General features: G+C 43.0%; 1 protein-coding gene and 1 long non-coding RNA gene across 3 annotated transcripts in view; both read right to left on the bottom strand.

Moving 5' to 3' along the window:
• The window catches only part of med13a (mediator complex subunit 13a), a 73,783-nt gene extending 71,462 nt beyond the window's left edge, over positions 1-2,321 (bottom strand). Inside the window, exons 1-2 of one of the 2 annotated variants that reach the window (XM_056443307.1) lie at positions 1,946-2,321; positions 1,726-1,828 (exon numbers count right to left, since the gene is read on the bottom strand). In XM_056443307.1, coding sequence (XP_056299282.1) covers positions 1,726-1,791 — 66 coding nt within the window. In that variant the 5' untranslated portion in view covers positions 1,792-1,828; positions 1,946-2,321. Of the gene's footprint in view, positions 1-1,725 lie in introns of both variants that reach the window. The other variant, XM_056443301.1, reaches the window with a different exon arrangement.
• A 4,506-nt stretch (positions 2,322-6,827) lies between these two features.
• Positions 6,828-17,845, bottom strand: LOC130191724 (uncharacterized). Its single transcript, XR_008831241.1, has 2 exons — positions 17,772-17,845; positions 6,828-6,935 (listed from the first exon to the last, which is right to left on the bottom strand). It is a non-coding gene; the product is annotated as an uncharacterized LOC130191724 (long non-coding RNA).
• Positions 17,846-18,051: the final 206 nt, after the last annotated feature.

Here is an 18,051-nt window from a genome sequence, read left to right as displayed (position 1 = left end):
ACTATAAAACCACAAAGTGGAGTCTGTTCAGCGAGTGAGTCATAACAGCAGTGGTGTTATGCTTCGTCTCAGTGTGCAGGAAAATGTCAGCCAGACAAGCACAGCACCACAACTACCAGCCTCTACCTCTGCTGTCCACTGTGGCCAACGCTGCCTTCAAGTGCTGTCGTAAACATTGTAATTACGAGTTCAGCACACACAATCGACCCAACTAGGTAGTATTGAGAGAGTGGGGATTTTTCTGCAATAAAATGTTACCTTTAGGGGGCAGACAGCATGGAAGCTGTGTCAAAACCCTTCATAAGCGGTGTAGTATTTCACTATGTTGTTATTATACTACATTTTGAGTCAACTTTACTCTTGAGGCTTTTCTACTCTCACTGCTCACTTAACAGTTTTTTCTTTCTTTGGTATACAAATTGAATCCATAAAGGATCAATGTACTCTGTAGTCTTCACTTCTGGCCCCGTACCACAAAGTGGTTCAGTGCCATTTAATCTATAACATACCTCTACTTTTTTGGAGGGTGAGATTTTAGCATTTGAGAAAACACACCTGCAGCTTCCAACTCCGGGAGCAGGATGTTTAGAGGAGCTCAGGCAGGTAGGCATTACACTCCTCGGCTAACCTACAAGTCAAAGTGTGGCGAAGCCTGTTAACTGCGACAACAAACACATTCCGACCATGTTCTCGCTGCAAACTCAAGCGACACCTTTCCATATGCTGCTAGGGTGGCTATCTATAGAGTTCTAGACAGTGTAGCTCAGTTAAGTAGTTACCTAGACGTTTGTAATGTCCAAGAATGCATGCCAAAGATCATATAATCAGCCAGAGGGCCGTGCCTTAGTTGGTGTGAATACTAGAAAATGAAGTCCAAGGAGATTAGGCCCTCGCTGACAAACATGATGATGAGATATTACATAAAGAATTTACGTTTGCAAACCAATACTGTGCATGCTTGTTGCAACAACAACAACAACAACAACAACAACAAGAGCTTTCTGGCCAAAGCGTAAGGGGCGTGCTTTCGTCAACAAGGTGTGCAAGTTGGGCATTGACACTCGTCCCTCCTGGAGTTGTCAGTGTTGTGTGAAGAAAAAGAAAAAGGAAAACAGACCGTCTCACAGCTCAGGCTGCGTGGTGTCAGCGACACAACTGTACGCCGCAAACTGATGTGCATGGGGTGTTTGTTTTATCAAGTGGTGAACCGCAAAGCAAAGAGTGGAAATGTAACGAATACGAGATAGCAAGTTAATAATAAACACGGTGTTGTGGGCGAGAGGGAGAAAAGTGCTCCAACTCGTTGGGAAACAGTCGCGCTTTTTGCCAGTAAAATGCAACAACGTGTTTCTTTCGCCGCGCTGAACAGGCGACATGTTGACGTTTTCTACCCAGAGAAATGAAGTAAATTAAGCTTCACGAGCGACTGGTGTTAACCTTGAATGTTTGGTTCACGAATAGGAAAGAACAAACATGAATGGAAATGTGTCAGAGAGAAGAATGGCGCTGACAGACCGTTACAACCAGGTGGAGTGACAAAGTGTGAAAGCAAGGCAACACGGCAACGTGAGCGAACTCGGATGCCTTGTTGCCCTGAAATGATGTCAGCTCGACAGGGCCGTAAGCCGAGCTCCTATCAACTGATGCCCGTGTGGCTAAACGTTAGCTTAGCCCCCGTTCAGCGAGTTAAAAATGGCTGCTTTCCTTTAGTTTTAAATCTCTTACCAGACAGAATAGATTGGAATGGCAATCCTCCAAGCTGGCCCCGTTTGGTACAAAACAAGAACTCATCCTTCTTCACTGCGAGATCCAACTCTCCATCGTTTCACTTCCCGGGGAGGAAAAAAAGAACAATTGGCGAAATTGTGTTTTTAAAGATGTTCAGGCTTAATCAACGAGAAATATTTGTTGGAACATTTGGCTGGAGGATAGTTATTTCAACAACCTTCCGATTGCAGTTCCCCACGCCGGAGCTAAAAGCGCATAAAAGAGACCGTTTGGGCTTCACGTCGACATCTCAAAAGCACACAGCAAAAACTAATTAAAGGCAGCGAAAAATGTTCATAAAACAAAAAGAAAAGGAGAGCAAAGCAACTCTCCCCCTCCCCCTTAGCCCTAAAACAGTCTCTGCTTAAAAAAATAAAGACGTCCTGTCTTACTCCTCCATCGCAAAAACGAGTCTAAAAACGAAATAAATCCTGTAAAAACCTCTTTAAATGTGGCAACGACCTATATTTTAACGATTATTTCGGTCATAATTTCTGCCTCGGTTCCTGTTGGTTTCCATTTGAATTCATGGATTCCTTTCTTTAATGGCGGCCACAGGGACAACTCTGCCTTCCACAGCCGATTGGCTCGTTCGTGGTCAAAGCTTTGTCAAGCCGACCGAAGACAGACAGACACACGTCAGAGAGTAGCCAACACTTCCGGTAAAGTAAAAGTATGGCATTGTTTTGTTTAATGTTGTGACTCATAATATGATTATTCATACAGGGAGAACTGAGGTTTTTGAATAGATTTAATGACAACATTATATATTCTATTTTTAGTTAACTACTTTACGTTATACAAAGTTGCTGCTACATGCAAAACAAATTGCGCGCGTTTCATTTTGACAGTCCTGACCGTAGTTTCTGTGTTTCAGTGCGGCTGACTTGACACTGTCGTGGTCATGAGGGCTGGAATAACACAAGACTGATAGGTATTGCCGCTAGGCCGGCGCAAGTGGCGCTACTGAGCAACAGATTCTGTTACCGATGATCAAACCACATAAACTTGCTCACTTACACAGTGCACCACCTAGCGCATGTGATGTTGCACTTGCAATTGAAATGTGCAACCAAGATGCATTGAGGCGCCCGTTTTCTTGAATTTCAATTTCATTTCCTTGACCCCAATTCCACCGAGTGTGGCTTGAGTGAGATCAAATGAAGCAGTTAAATCAAACATGTATTAGGTAAAAATAAATGAGCAACGATATGAAACAGACAATTATACAGTACATTTCAATGTCTCTGTAAGTGCCACAGCAGGCAACAGCTTCTTAATGACTTAAACTCATTAAAAAAACCTCAGTACGTCTCAAATAATCGCAATTATCCACCTCCTTATTTAAATGAAGAACAAATATATTAGTATTTCTTTTTTAAGATTACAACTCATTCTTAATTGTTGGGGAACTCTTAATTGGTCACCTTTCTCTATAAGCTTTGACAAGTTTAAACAATACTATATTTTGGATTGCCACTGTCTTGGAGCAAACAGCATGTTGCTCAAGGACACTTCAGCAGGATGGATGTTTGTCTTCAGGATATTATCTGGATTTTCTTTTGTGGCAGATTTTGACTGCAGCCAGCTCTTCTTTCCAAATAATGTATTACTGCAAACTGACAGTTGCATATGATTTGATGGCAATTTTCTTTGCTCTGGAATGAGCCGAGTTATCCATATAATTTTCTAAAAATATGGCCAAACATTACACAGTTGAGAACGGCACCTCTGATCTCATACAACCGCCATCCAAGCTGGTGTTGGGCCAAACCAATAGCTTCAATTACAGCTGCAAACTGTAGGAGAAATAAGCCAAATAAAAAAAGATGTATTTCAGCATTAACAGCCTTAAGCTTAAGGCTAACTGATTTCAGTGGGCCTGTGTGTCCAGTTGAATTTGCGTTACCACTGGGTGTAGTTTTCCTATGTGGGCTGTGAATGCAAATCATTTTTACAATGCTATTGGAGCTGACATTTATAGCTCTTTTTACTGCGGATGCAATATAATTACTAATTATACTGCACATATAAAATAGTTAAACAAATAATGTCATCGCTATCTCTCATATTTATTCATTTAATTTGCTGTCAAATATTCTGTTTTATAAAATTATTATTAAGGCAACCCAGGAATTTGAACTAAATTCAGCTAACAGAACTTTCCTTCCATTTTTACCCCGGGGCACACTCTCAGCCACAATATTACTTCCTCTAATTCCTAGTGTGAGTGCTGTAGGTTTAATGACTTTTAAACAAGTTCTTGTCTCATCATTGTGCAAAACCTTCTAATTATAGTACAATGTAAGCTGTCTTTAGTCAAGGTAGTTTCTTTTTAATTAATTCTGTTATCCTGTGATACACTCGTGCATAATCCCTCTCCTTAAAAGCGCAACTCTTATTTAGTAGTTTTTAATATATTACCTTTGCTTTTGTCATGTAATCCCAGCATTACAAGATGTCTCTGTTATCATACACATTTATTCTTATGCAGTCATTGCTGCCTTGTGATTTTGTAAATAAGGTAAAAGCTATATATGGCAGTATTCCCATAAATCAGAGCTGCATGCAACAATCTGTGACAGTTCTTTTCTTCTGTGTCTGGAATTAAACATAACCTTGAATCATAAGTGGTATTCCCTGTTTGGAGAACTGAAAGTGATAGCTGGGAAAACCTGTCATTAAAGGTGGTGTTGACAGCAGGTCCTGGGGGCAGAAAACAGCTGGCTGCACCTGAAACGCTGATGGAGTCATAAAGGTGTGCCCGCCTGAAGAGTGATAACACAGCAACAATGCGATAAATTGGTTCCACGTATCTAATGAGGGTATACTTCACAGACATGACCTGCAGAGGAAGAAAACCCATTGGATGCTTGAACAAGTCAACTACAGTATGTTTTCTATTGTCAACATACTGCTCCAAAGCCAGAGAAGCGTCTGTTCCTCACATGAAAAACAACACAGTAAACATACCTGATCAAAATAATATAATTCAGTATAGATATGCTGATTATTTTATCACTTTGAACTAATTACAAACACAATGTATAACAAGACTTTTGTGCTTCTCAAGGCTCTGCGACATAATCTTCGAGTCTTTCATCTCATGCCAAAGGATAGAGAGGCTTTTCAACCTAAAATCTCCCCATAGGAATGAGTGATAATCTCACATTTGGTGCTTCCCACGCTTTATCACCACTCTCCTTGATACAAAAAAACAATTGTGGCGTGATAACATCTGTATCGGATTGTTCAACAGAAGAAAAAAAACACATCTTTAATAGCACCGCTGATGAGCACAGTTGTCATAGCAGGGTAACTAATGTGGATCCCAGATTGCTATCATATCTGGTGATGTTTTTTTCTCATTTATCTCCAGCTTATCTAAGTCCCACGGAGACGTTCTGTCGTGAATATATTCTATCCCAGCAGCACTGGGGAATATTGGGGAAAGTAAAATGTGAGATAGTTTGGAGTTGGCCCAACTGCTCTTTTGACATGAGATTTGACATGCTCTGTGGTCCCTGCCATCCTGCTATCGGAGCATTTGCCAGAGAGCTCTGTCCCTCTGGTGTGTGACTAAATCCTGCATGAGAAAGTGAATAACAAATCAGAGATTTAGCCAGAGAGAGAACATGGGCTGACTTTAATGAGTGCCTGTGATCAGATCAGATAGAAGAAGAAAAATCAGACTCTGTGTTCATTTAACATGCTCAAATACTCGAGGTGAGAATGCAGTTTGAAGCAATGTGAAGCTCCACCCGCTCGTACGCTTGTGTGTTCTTGTGTAGTTGTGTTGGTCCTCTGACCTTAGACAGAGCGAATGGCGCTGCTAATGAGAGATCACAGGAATCACGTGACCTATTTGAAAAGCTTTCTGCGAATCAATACAATTGACCACCCAGACAGGAGAGGTTTTTCCCTTCACTGGCGCTGACAGCCGAGGCATCCAGCAGTCAAGAGCGCGACTCCGAGGTCCATAGTTCAACAGTGTAACTTGTGTTTACAGAGGCTAAGTGGTTATATCCCATTCTCGGGCCTCTGCACAGGGGGAATAGTTATGAAGAGGGTCAACAAGCGTGCCACGTTCAAATAAAGCAGCCCTCCTCCCAGCCCCCGTGTTGAAGTACACAGAGTTATGTGCTCTCTGCTGTGCCCTCTCTCTCTCTCTCTTTCTCTCTCTCTCTCTCTCTCTCTCAAATGAGAGTGTTTAAAAATAATGAGAACAATCACTTGTTTCATTCATTTGCTCAAATAATGACACTTGGCCCTGACTGCAAAGTTATTAAAATGTGGAATAAAAACATCTTAAGAGCCAAAGTTGAGCTTGAATTATAATGATGATGTTTTAGGAACCACAGGGCTGATATGAAATATAAAACAACACTTGGGATCTAAGTATCTACTCTATTTAGTTAATCTTCTCAGGATGCCAAATAACCTCTTTGCATATATACAGTTTTTAATTGAGAAAAAAAATGTTAATGAATAAAATTAACTTTTAATAGAAAATAAAAGCACAAGTTCTGGAAACTGCTGAGGAAGTTTAATGTGGGAAAGAGTAGAGTAAATCTAGCTGGTACTTGAACATAAAACATAATGACACAGTTGGCTAGCTTGCCAGGCCAGGGAAATAAAACTTGACCTGTGAACTGAGGGAAACATAGAACATCATGTGAAGCATTTAATTGGCTCTTGTTTGGCTCAAGTTCAGAGGTATTACAAATAGTATTCTTTATGTTTTAGTGAACAGGTTTCTTGTAACCAGGAACAGAACATAGGATATTTGTGAAATCATAATGGTGTCATTGTGGCACTATTGCTTCATTGTCTTTTGGCATTGCATTGTGTTCACCATAAATAGTTATTATTTTAGCACATGTGAATGTGAGAAATATCCACAGGAAGCACATAAATATGCCCCTCGTACAAGCCACAATACAGCTTATCAATTGTTTTAATATTCAAGACCGTTATAAAGATGCAGTCATCTCCTCTTAATGATTAACGTTGCTCCTTTTGAGTGGCTTGTACACCTTGAAGTAGAAAACCCCATCATCAACCTTGTCTCAAAAACAAACTATAATTTAATGAATGAAATGTGATATCCTGCACTGGTAAGCTGGAGGCTGCAGGTCCCAGTGGCTGTTCGTGTGGTGGTCGGATCTCTGTAAGAGAAAGTATGTTAGGAAACAGCTGATTACTATGTGCAGCAAAAAAAAGTGTTATGACACAACGTCAGGTTCTGAACTTACTTTAGGACCATTCCTCACTCTGCAGCCACTGTAAACAGGGCTGTCACCACCTACACGTGAGCTGGAACCTCCCCCACAGACACCAGCACAGAGAGTTCTCCATATGACAAAGAGGGAGCAGCCCTCGTCATTAGCTTAGGGCTGCAGAGTGCTGAGGATGCAGAGGGGGCTGGCTCTGTGCCCTCGGCCTCCATCTGAGCAGCCGGGTGGAGTCTGTGAAGGCTCGCTGAGTGAGAGGTGTCAGGCAGAGCAGATTGTGAACCAGGAGAGCTCTAACAAAGAGAAATAAAATACTCGTCTACAAGGCATTAGAACATGAACGAATAATGTCCGTATGCTTGTAAACTGCCCTCGCATGAGACGTATAAACTTCAGTTCTTGCTCAATTGCCGGCAGCCTGCTCTGTAACAGGACCACTGTACTACTACACGAGACTCCTCAGAACGACGTCAAACAGAACATTCAGAGGCTGCTCTTTGTTGAGGCACTTCTCTGGTTAAATAGTGTGACGTGCTTGTCAGCTCAGTTGTTGCAACAATTCCCTGCCTCTCAATCTGGGGTGAGGTCTGGCCGAGGTTAGCGCCATGTTCCCTCCCTTGATGGAGCTGAGGGTTAGTTGTTCGGGTGCTGCCGCTGTGCACACAGGAACATTCCAGGCGCGTAAATAAAGCCATAGCTGTGCCTTTGTTGCAGTGCTGACTAGACAAGAGCCTTTCTGCAGGGCTGCTGCCTTTAAAGAGACAAAGTCGTGCATCCCCGCTGGTAAATGATATGACACACTTTTTTCCATGCTGCAGTCTTTTCACAAGCCCTTGTTGTTAGGGTTGTCGTTGTTATTCTCCCTCTCCCTTCCCGCCTTCTTGGTTCCTTTCCCTCTCCCCTCCCTCTCCTCCCTTTCATACACTGTTGTGCGCACATTGCAAGCAGATGGAGGAAAAAGGTGTCTATATTGAAGATATATTCCCCCTTATTGAACTGCCCCCCACCTTGCAGTACCAGCATGGGATTAATAAATTCAATATGTATTGAAAGCTAATGAAATGTGCACCCCCACCTCTCCCTCCTGACTGCCAACCACTGGGAAGAAGGCTGAGCCCAGAGCTCCTCAAGACCAGGGAGGGACAGGGAGAGAGTGAGATCATTGTCACAATTACACCATTAAAAGCAGAAGTCAGCAAAACCATAAAACTGTCCCGCTGTCAAGAGGCTGACCTGCATGACTGGCTACAACATGCCCAGCATTCCTCTGTGACATGGTGCTTTGTCATTTTCTTCACAGTGACAACGAGGGAACGGGCCCCATCCGAGGAAGCAGCATTCACACTGGGTTTCAAGGTGGGGTGATTGTTCAGGTTTACAACGTCTACCTGGGTATGGAGTTATTTATTTCTGAATATTTGTCAAGATAGTTTCTATAAAAAATCGAAATGTAAAAGTAGACATGCAAAAGGCCACACACTGAGGTATTGGAGTCTTTACTGTTGGATTACTGCAGCTTGTGCCATAATGTACATAAAGGACACAGTAGCCACAGGAAACACACCCCAGATCTGCACACACTGCAGTTTTCCCACAATCCATATGGACTGCTGCAATTAGATCAGAAGGAGAAGCAGAGGCAGAGACACAGAGAAAAGCAGACAGAGAGGGAAGGAGCAGGAGGGGGCAGTGAGACAGAGAGCAATGGGGATGTTAGAGTTCAACTCAAGGGCATGCTGATGAGAGGCATTTGAGTAGGGTGGCCAAAGGGGCTGATGATGGAGTGGAGGCCCTTGTGCAACAGGACTAGCCATGTTTCCAATTAGAGCAGCCTTGGCCCCTAATTGTTTAATTGGAGGCTGTGTGTGGGATGGAGGAGGCTCCAGTGTTCTCATCTCCTCCTCAGCTGATTGATATAGAGGCCTGTTTACCAGTGGCGGGCCGTGGGCCTGGGGCCTGGGCTTTCAGTGAGGTCCTACACAGTCCCACCCGAATTAATCCACCTCTTATTACTATCATTATGATGCCATGGCTCTAGACCAGGGCTGCTCAATACCTCGATCGCGGCGTAGTATTGGTAGATCGCATGACATTTAAAAAAATTGGCCCGCCCCCGTCATTTTCTCTAGAGCACGTCTTTGTTTATTTATTAAACTAAACAGCCGTCTGATGTTGATCGTATCTACACAACAGCATGTCATTTCTCTCGGCTCTCCGTCTCGCGCGCTGCAGAATGCGCGCATCATGACGGAGAAAAGAAGAAGAAAAAGTCACTTGCACTAGTTTGTTCACTAAACAGGGCATTGTCGCACCCAAAGCAGATTTCAAGTATATGCTCGACCAAATCGACATCTTCTCCTCCTTCCGCCATTGTGGGTTGAAAAAACAGCTTTGTAGTCCGCGAATTAATTCCTTTATCAAATTCAGTTTCCTAGTTCTGAGGTTTTGCATCTACCTGCCCATAGGACCCGCCTCTCAATATTGGTAATCCAATCAAAAGACGTGCAGCACTCCACCTGCTAGCTGGCTCATGTGCCGGTTCCGGGGCCTTCTAGAAGGCCTAGAGGAGCCAACTCTAAAGCTGATTGGTTGACACAACATCGTCATTCCCATTCACTTGAAGCTACCAGCGCCCGCAATGTTGATTCTGAAGGCTTAAGGGCAGATTTTAGCCCCCTGGCAACACACGATGGCTGAATATGATTGGATAAAAGATCTAACATAAAGACCAGCCCTCCAAATCTCAACCTGGCGCTGGCAGCAGCGCAACCAAGAGGAACGCTATGAAATTAAGAGAATAACTCTTACTCTGGGGAATAATTGAATACATATTTGTGGGAAAATATATTTAGAAAAAAATATATATTCTGATGATGTTTAGGCCAGCAGAGAAGGCCTTGCTGGCCCTGACGGCCCGCCACTGCTGTTTACCCCCCAGTAGGCATCCAGTCCTTATGATAGGAATTCATTGGCCCCATCAGCAACACATCAGCCACCCCGCCCCCCTCCAACCTCGCCCCTTAGCTCCCTGCAGGCACGTGCACAGATAGAGCCCTAGTGGTGCTCAAGCACCAGCCCTTTTGCCCTGGATGAGTAAAGTGCCCTTTTTGCTGGAGCCACTTTTTTCATTCATCAGCATTTAAGAATACAAGTTACTCTCTCTGTCATCAAGTCCCCCCAAATGTGTTTTAATATCCGACGGGGCATTTATTTGAGTTATTGTGAGAATTTCGCCCCGACGTGCTCCGCGGCGCTCACGAGCCCACCCCTCCTCTCCCTCCCCCCGCCGCACCCCTCCCTCCTCCTCCTCCACTTCCTCCTCCGCGCAGTGCTCCTCGCGCCACCAAACGGGTGCACCTCCTTCTCCTCTGACCCGCAGCATCAGACCAACAGGTCATGACGGTGTTTGTCCCCTGACGTTGTTTTGTGATAAATCAACCACAACATTAGCGCTGCTGAAAACATGACGTCACAACTGGTCCGACTTTTCCTAAAAAAATAAACAAACAAAAACTCACGAAATCCGTGATTTCAAAGCCTTGTCCAGCTGTTCACTGACGTTAGTTATGTTTAGAGAATAGAGAGAGGGAGAGAGAGGAGAGAGAAGAGAGAGAGGAGAGAGAGAGAAGAGAGAGAAAAGAGAGAGAGAATTCTTATTCCGATCTATTTAACGGGCTAGTCTAGGATTTGCGTGGCCAGACTGAAACAAAATCATACGGCCTCTCTTGTTCAGAGGTCCGGGCCAAATGTGGAGGCGGACCGTATCCGGCCCGCGGGCCTTAGTTTGAGGACCACTGCTCTTGGCTGTTGATGTCTATCAATATCGCTCATTTTGAAAATGACGTAAGAGGGCAATACAGATCCGTATCAGACCAGCGAGGAGGGCAATACGTGGCTGGCATGACGACCCATCAGCCAATCAGAACGCTTGTACTGTTGTTGCTATATAATAATTCATCTTTATTCATAAAGAAAATGTAAGCTAGCGGTCTGATGCTGCCCAGAGGAAACGCAGGTCGAGGACAGGATCATCAGTGTAATGCTGCTTATGCTTCAACTCTGTCAGAATTTTTTTTTGGCATTGGGTGCCCTTTTTTTGGGTTTGAGCATCTGCCCCCCAAAATGTCTGTACACGTGCCTGGCTCCCTGCATCAAGCTCATTACATTAGTTGATCGTGCTGGGGCAAAAAATTGCAACACTTGCAGAAATGTGTAAATTAAAGTAGCAATCTGTGATTGATGGATATTGCCAGATCTCCATTTCAAACATACAACAGATGCAAGATGCAACGACCCCTAGTTTGAGTCAATTTACTCATCAGGTCCAGATCTCAATCTAATTCCCAGCTCATAAATTTCAGAGTGTGAGCTCTATGTGTGTTCAAGTCAACTCACAGGTAGGTTGTGAAACAAGTGGGGTCAAGCCCAGTCTAAATATTGCATACATTTAGAGTCTGAAGAGTGTGTGTGTGTGTGTGTGTGTGTGTGTGTGTGTGTGTGTGTGTGTGTGTGTGTGTGTGTGAGTGTGTGTGTGTCTTGTAATCTGAGCTCCTCTATGTTTTGTTTGCAAAGTCAGGTCGGCCACACTTGTTTGTAAGTGTCCCCGACTCTTCAGCTCACAGCGGCCGCTCTGCACTGGGCTCAGATGGTGGTCACAGTGGACGCCGTCATCGCGAAAGCATAGCAGCCAACCTCCAGCTCTCCTTCAGAGGAACACTGTTCGCTCTATCAGCGCTGTTGCACTGTTAGCATGGTTAGCTGCTAGCCGCCGGCGATAGATATCCTCTCAATCCTGTATTATGGTCCTTTAAATAAATATACATTTAGCATATATTTAATCCATTCCTATTCCTTATATCTTTTAATACTAAAATCATATTTCCCTCAACAACTAACATTGTGGAAACAGACTATAACTTGTAGTTTAAGTTATATTAATAATCCTCCTATATCTTACATTTTTAATAAACATAAATCATTGAACCATTGAATGATGAATGAAATGTGAAAAAAATTTAAGGTTTTGCAGAGTGTTTTAAAATACTGGTGCTTGATATGTTCTAATCATACAACAACAAACAAACTATTATTTGTTGTTTTTATTTTTCAATTAGCTAAATAATTACTTTTGACTATCGACAGCAGACTGCAACATTCATTAAAATACACTGAAAGAGCTCCGTCCATCCAGGGAAACAAACAACGAGACACAACCAAGGATCCAGCACACACGTCCACATTTCATGGGATGTCAGTCAATATTCATGAGCAGGGTTTATTTGAACATGCCACTTAATGGTCAATGCGTTTACCAAGTGCAGCAGCCAAAGCCTCGGTGAGCAGCCTTTTCCCAACAGAGAATACCAGCAGATACAGTATCCTGGTCGGCTCAGTGATCAATAGATCACGCTGAATCTGTTCTGGATGTGAAGAACAGCATTGTAATAACTTCTCATTATTAACACTGAATATAACTGGCAATCATGGCGAGGACTGCAGTGTATATTTCTATTAATGCATGCAATAATACAGTGCACATATCATTACTGGCTCAGTGCAAGCCAAGCAGGTAGTTTGATACGGGCTATGAGCTGCCAAGAAGACATCCGTCTGTGCTGGCAGCAGACACGAGATTGTTGCGTGTGTGCATGTGTGTGTGCATGCAGCCATGTGAGCCGTCGATGTATATGCAAATGTTTGTGCCCAATGTATTTGAGCCTTTATTCCCAGTGCAATTGGCCATAAATACTCTCAACATAGCGTCGCAATGTGAATACTTGCTCAACACTTATGCATTATACATGTCTGCATCTGTGTCGTACATTTTCTGTGTCGAGTGTCTTGTTCTGGGGGGCAACATGGTTGGCATACTGTAATGTGTGTGATCAGCTTGCACCATTTAGAGCACTGCATGGGATTTTCTATACATAAACTCAAGACTCCCCGCTTCGGTTGTCGTGTCATGCGTCACTACTTTAACAGAAATGATCAGTATCTGAAAAAGAGGCAAGTTAATTTGAAGAATGCATGTTTTCAAAATGTCAGCCTTGATCATGTGAGCTTCCAGTTTATGTACGAAAGGCAGAGCGAGGAAATTACAGCATGTTTACAGCAGCAATATTTTCATTTTTAAAGCTTCCCTCACCCTGAGCTCATCGAAGAAACATGTTTCACTAATAATTCTGACATTGTATCTGCAGCTTGTGGCAGCAGCTAAAAAGCCTGTACACACAGTGTAAGCGATATGATTTAGCATCAAATGGGTTCTTTAATATACTCCACTGGAAGAGACCGTTTTTGGCTGAGGGCATTTGGTTTGCAAATCAGGTATGCCCTTACATGTTCGAGTGCTTTCATGATATCACTTACTAAGCCTGGGAGGGGCGCAGTCGGCTGAGATCACTTCATCATCATCATCACCGCAGCATTGACTGGACCACTGCCACTGAAGCTCAAAGCGGCTCAGTCAGTCCTCCACTGCCCCCCCCCCCCCCCCTCCCTACAGCCAGGCTGTATTAGAGGACAGACGATAAGGCTTAGCTGTAATCTCTTTGTGTCTATATTGATTAAAGATAAACATCTGCCTGGCAGTCTGTGCCACAGAGGCTCCGTGTTGATATGGTTTTGACGACATATTAAAACCTTTTATTGTACTCTTAGCACCTCGATCCACTGCCCACACACATACAGTGCACACACACCATTCAGTCTGGCCTCATTTTTTCTCGGATTCATCAGATGTTTGGAATAAAAACTGATTCAAGATAAGCCGAACTGAACTATGATAGGAAAGAAATGAAAGTGGATTAATATAAAACCAATTTGTTTTGTTTTGTTTTCTACAGATACATAGATGTGAGAAGAATAAATCAACATCTACTGTATGTGTACGACTAACAGCATGATTTGGTATGATGTTGAACGGTGCATAGCATAAGTTAGCCAGACTCCAAACACTTCTGAGTTATTGCCATTTCAATTCATCACGTTGCTGTAGTGCCACCCATAGGTGAAATGCCATCACATATTGCAGGATTACAAGGAGTTGACAAACAATCTATATGTGCTGCATACAATGTAGTATGTACTGTATGTATGTACAACATACGTCACACCTACACAAATGTAGTCCACAATAATATAGCATATACAATATTAATGGAAAGCCTTTAGGCTCCTCAACCTGTTAAGTAAGTGTATACATGTTATGTCCCACATTTAGTGTGGATTGGAGGACAGCAAGACAAATTGCTATATCAGGCACTTAACAGTTGGGGTTTGCAGACCTCGTGGGATCAGACCAACTCCCTGTGAGCCTGTGAATGCAATTTCTATGTTTCTCCAACCATCAGTTACAGCAGGGGGCCATGCAAACCGGATGCCCACCACCTGCCCTAATCAGGCTTGGCGCCACAGAGGCCTTGCTGCCCTCAGCTGATGAATAACCCTTCACAGAACACGAACTGGCCATGAGACAGAATTTTTAAATCCTGTCTCACTGTAGCCTCTTTTGACCGGATCAGCAGTGACAAGTCCAGTCCCAGTGCTGATGGGAACAGTGGGAGAGCCTGTCTGCTTGCCTATATCACATTGAGAGATAACAAAAAAGCCCAGTAGCCTTTTTAAGGATTTGCAAAGTAAGAGTTAGACCCGCCCACACATGATCTGGTGTAAAACCACGGATAATGTTGGGTAATATGATTTCAAACAGCTGTCTGAAAGCACCCACACAGGTTAACACTCACGTCTCCCATAAGCTTTGTTGCACCTGTTCAAGCGGGACAACTTACCCAGGTATTATTCTCGTGAGAACTTAGAAGTTTGTGACGCCACATACTTTTCTGTAACTTCAGTCTTCAACGACTTTAAATAAGCCAATACGACATATCCGTGCATTGCTTGAACAACAAATCCAGCTCTGGGATAAAGGTTGTAGATATCTGTTTTTCTAATGGATGATATACAACACTTAGCTTCCTGCAGGGATTAAAAAACTGTGTGTGTATGTGTGTGTGTGGCGCAATGCATTTTAAATATTGGTTTATACTGTCAGCAGAATGTAGATATTACTTCCCTATAGAAATAGATGAGGAAACGAAGTGAGTGCTTAATAATTTAGATGAAACGTTCTTAGCGTTCTATGAAGCTTTTTTTCTTACGACAAGTGGACATTTTCTGACAGTCTTGCATGCAATTACTTGTATAACTGCCAGTGAGTCAGGCTGCACTCAATGCACACTGCAGGACTACAATGAACCCTTGATGGCACCTGAAGTGATGGCTGTAAGTATAGGCTACCTTTTGGATTGGTCCTTTGGAAATAAAATGAACTCCAGAGAGCTTGCTCTAGTCTAAATAATAAGATACAATATCCATGCGGTTGGCAGTTAACGTAAATAGCCTATAGATATTAAACAACATTGTGATTCTTGGTTTTTCCTTCAGGTTGTATTCCCCCACATATTTGGACTAAAAATGAATGGGAAACAAAACATTCTTTACATCAATAAGCTGGCATGGAATAGGTTTTGTGGTAGTAATTATTCTGGAAATGTACTGTAGGCCTATAGGGAGCGCAATTTCTTGAAATGAAATACAGTTGAAGCCACACCTTATCAGAAGTCATCTGTGCCGTAACTATTGCTCTCCAATATGATGTATAATACAATATTGTTTGCTTTCAGCTCTCAAAAGAACCCAATATGTTATTGACAGAGCAGATATGTTATGTATGCTGCAGCAGACAACATAAATGCATATGAACTTCAGTTAACTGCATCTGGCTTTGGTTATTATGACCAAAAGCCTGCAACAGTTTTCTCATCAGCCTCATCTGTATGTTGTGAGTAGTGCCATTTAGCAAATGTTAGCTCTATGATGGTGAACATGGTTCAAACCGTACATGCTAAACATCGAGATGCCATCGCAGCTTGTTAGCATGCTTACGTTAGCATTTACAGAGCTGCTAGCATGGCTGCGGACTGCAGCTGGATTTATACATGTCTTGTTCAACTTTGTTTTTGGTGAAAACAGTTTCAACATTTGTGAGAGACATATTTTCTATATTTCATCGTTGACTAGAGAATAAACTTCAACCTGTTGCTCTCAGCTGTTGTCTTACAAGTGGGTGGAGAGAGCAGGAGCGACGGTGAGAACGGGAGACAGGGGTTTTCAGTGTCGCCTGTTACTCAAAAGCCAACTTTATTTTGTAGTTTTTCTGCCTTCTGGGCAACGGAGGCTACTGCTGGTGGAGAAATTAAATTTGGCATCTTCTCCGAGGTATTCCTCTGTGCATGATTGATGAATATTAATGCATACTTATAATTCTGGAAGGAGGCCCAAGCTGTTTGAGTCTGAGGGATTTATCATTAATCTGTTAACACGTCTGTAGCCTATGTCTTCAAAAGCCACTAGAAGTTTGCCCGTATGAACACCTCTGTTACGAGTCATCGTAGCGCCTCTGTGATGTGTGAACAGGTAAATGAACACACGCTGGCAGCCTCTCTGGAAAAAGACTGACTGTTAAGCCTACAAGTTTAATTCTGAACGCTATAATTAGGCTCAGATATGAATGAGAATTAGCTAGGTAGCTATGTGTAATATTAGCTGTCACACATGCTCCAGTTATTTCACTCCTGGAAAAGTATGGAGCTTTCATTGGAAAGACAAATCTGGAAGATGTGAAGTTCCATTTAGTTGCTCCCATTTGGATTGGAGGTCTGTCATTGATTTCCATCTTAATATTCAACACTATTGAATTTGATCAAATATACAGCGAAGGATACCAACTGAATGTTAGTTCTAGGCGTGTTTAGAGGGAGTTCTGCTGAAGGAAATGCCTATTTAATGACACATCTGCAACTGTGCCACTCTCACCTTCACCCCATTCAGCCAGCTTCACTCCTGTATGTAACCTTTCAGGTTCTAATGTCCCTTTCTACTCCTCTCTCCATTCTTCCAGCACTCTGTCTACACTGAAACAAAAGGGGAAACAAAGTCATGCACTTCCCTGTGTTTTACAACTAATGCATCAGCAGCAGCCGGGCTCACAAAAATCAGGAGCGTACGTCGGGGCTAAATTAGATTTGCTGGGGTGCCTGTATTTATTTATTTGCCTTTCAACAACTGATTAGTCTCCCATGGCCCCAGAGTTTCATGCTAGACTTAGCATTCCAATTCAGCACACATCGAGCATTATCCTGGAGCTAAATAAATGTCTTTCTCCAGTGGGAGTTTCAGCCCACAAGAGCGCAACCACTTCAGTGCATGGTGGAGGGGTGCGTGAGGAGAGGCAGTGCACACTCACTCACAAAGATTTTTTTTTTAAAGGACGATGATTGATCGCCTTGAGGGGAACGAGATCTTCTGGTGTCGACACCGACGCTATTACTGCAGATAAACCAGACAACACATATTATGTGAGCTACACACAGCTGGAGAGCTCTTCTCTCCTGCTCTCCACAACACGGCCTCAGAAGCAGCAGCAGCAGCACAACTATAGGGGGCTGAGGGGGGCTATTTGTGAGAGGAAAACACCTTACCAGTACATCTTAATGACAGGTGACAAATGAGCCTCAAGTTCGGCTGGGTTATTCCCTGTTCATAAATCAAGGCAAACTGCAGACAGGGGTGTATGTAAGAAGATTGGTTTACTCACTGCTCCAGAACAAACCTAAATGACAGCAATGAAGCAGGCAACCTAGATCACATGTATGCAGGGGGAGGTAAAACTCTGCCTGTAAGCACTTTGTCACGCCAACAGTAGCTCACCTTTTACAACCCGCAGAGTGCAGGTCCAAGTAAAACGCACGACATGACCATTGGAAGTGGATCGCTGCTTTCAGGATTCTGTTAAAACATCAAAAAGCGTGGGTGGCCAAAACTGCGGCTCACGGGCCAACTCAGGCCAGCTGCCTGTTTTTAAATGGCCTGTTGTTAATTTTTAAAATAATATAGATTGTGGCTTGAGCATATTTCTAATAAATTGTACCTTAAATAAATGTAAGAAATTTCCCCCTGGGGATGAATAAAGTACATATCTTATCTATTT

This window comes from Pseudoliparis swirei, chromosome 3, assembly GCF_029220125.1.
Source record: "Pseudoliparis swirei isolate HS2019 ecotype Mariana Trench chromosome 3, NWPU_hadal_v1, whole genome shotgun sequence".
Lineage (NCBI taxonomy): Eukaryota > Metazoa > Chordata > Actinopteri > Perciformes > Liparidae > Pseudoliparis > Pseudoliparis swirei.
Note: the sequence above shows the minus strand (reverse complement) of the source record. Positions and strands in the feature narration are given on the sequence as shown.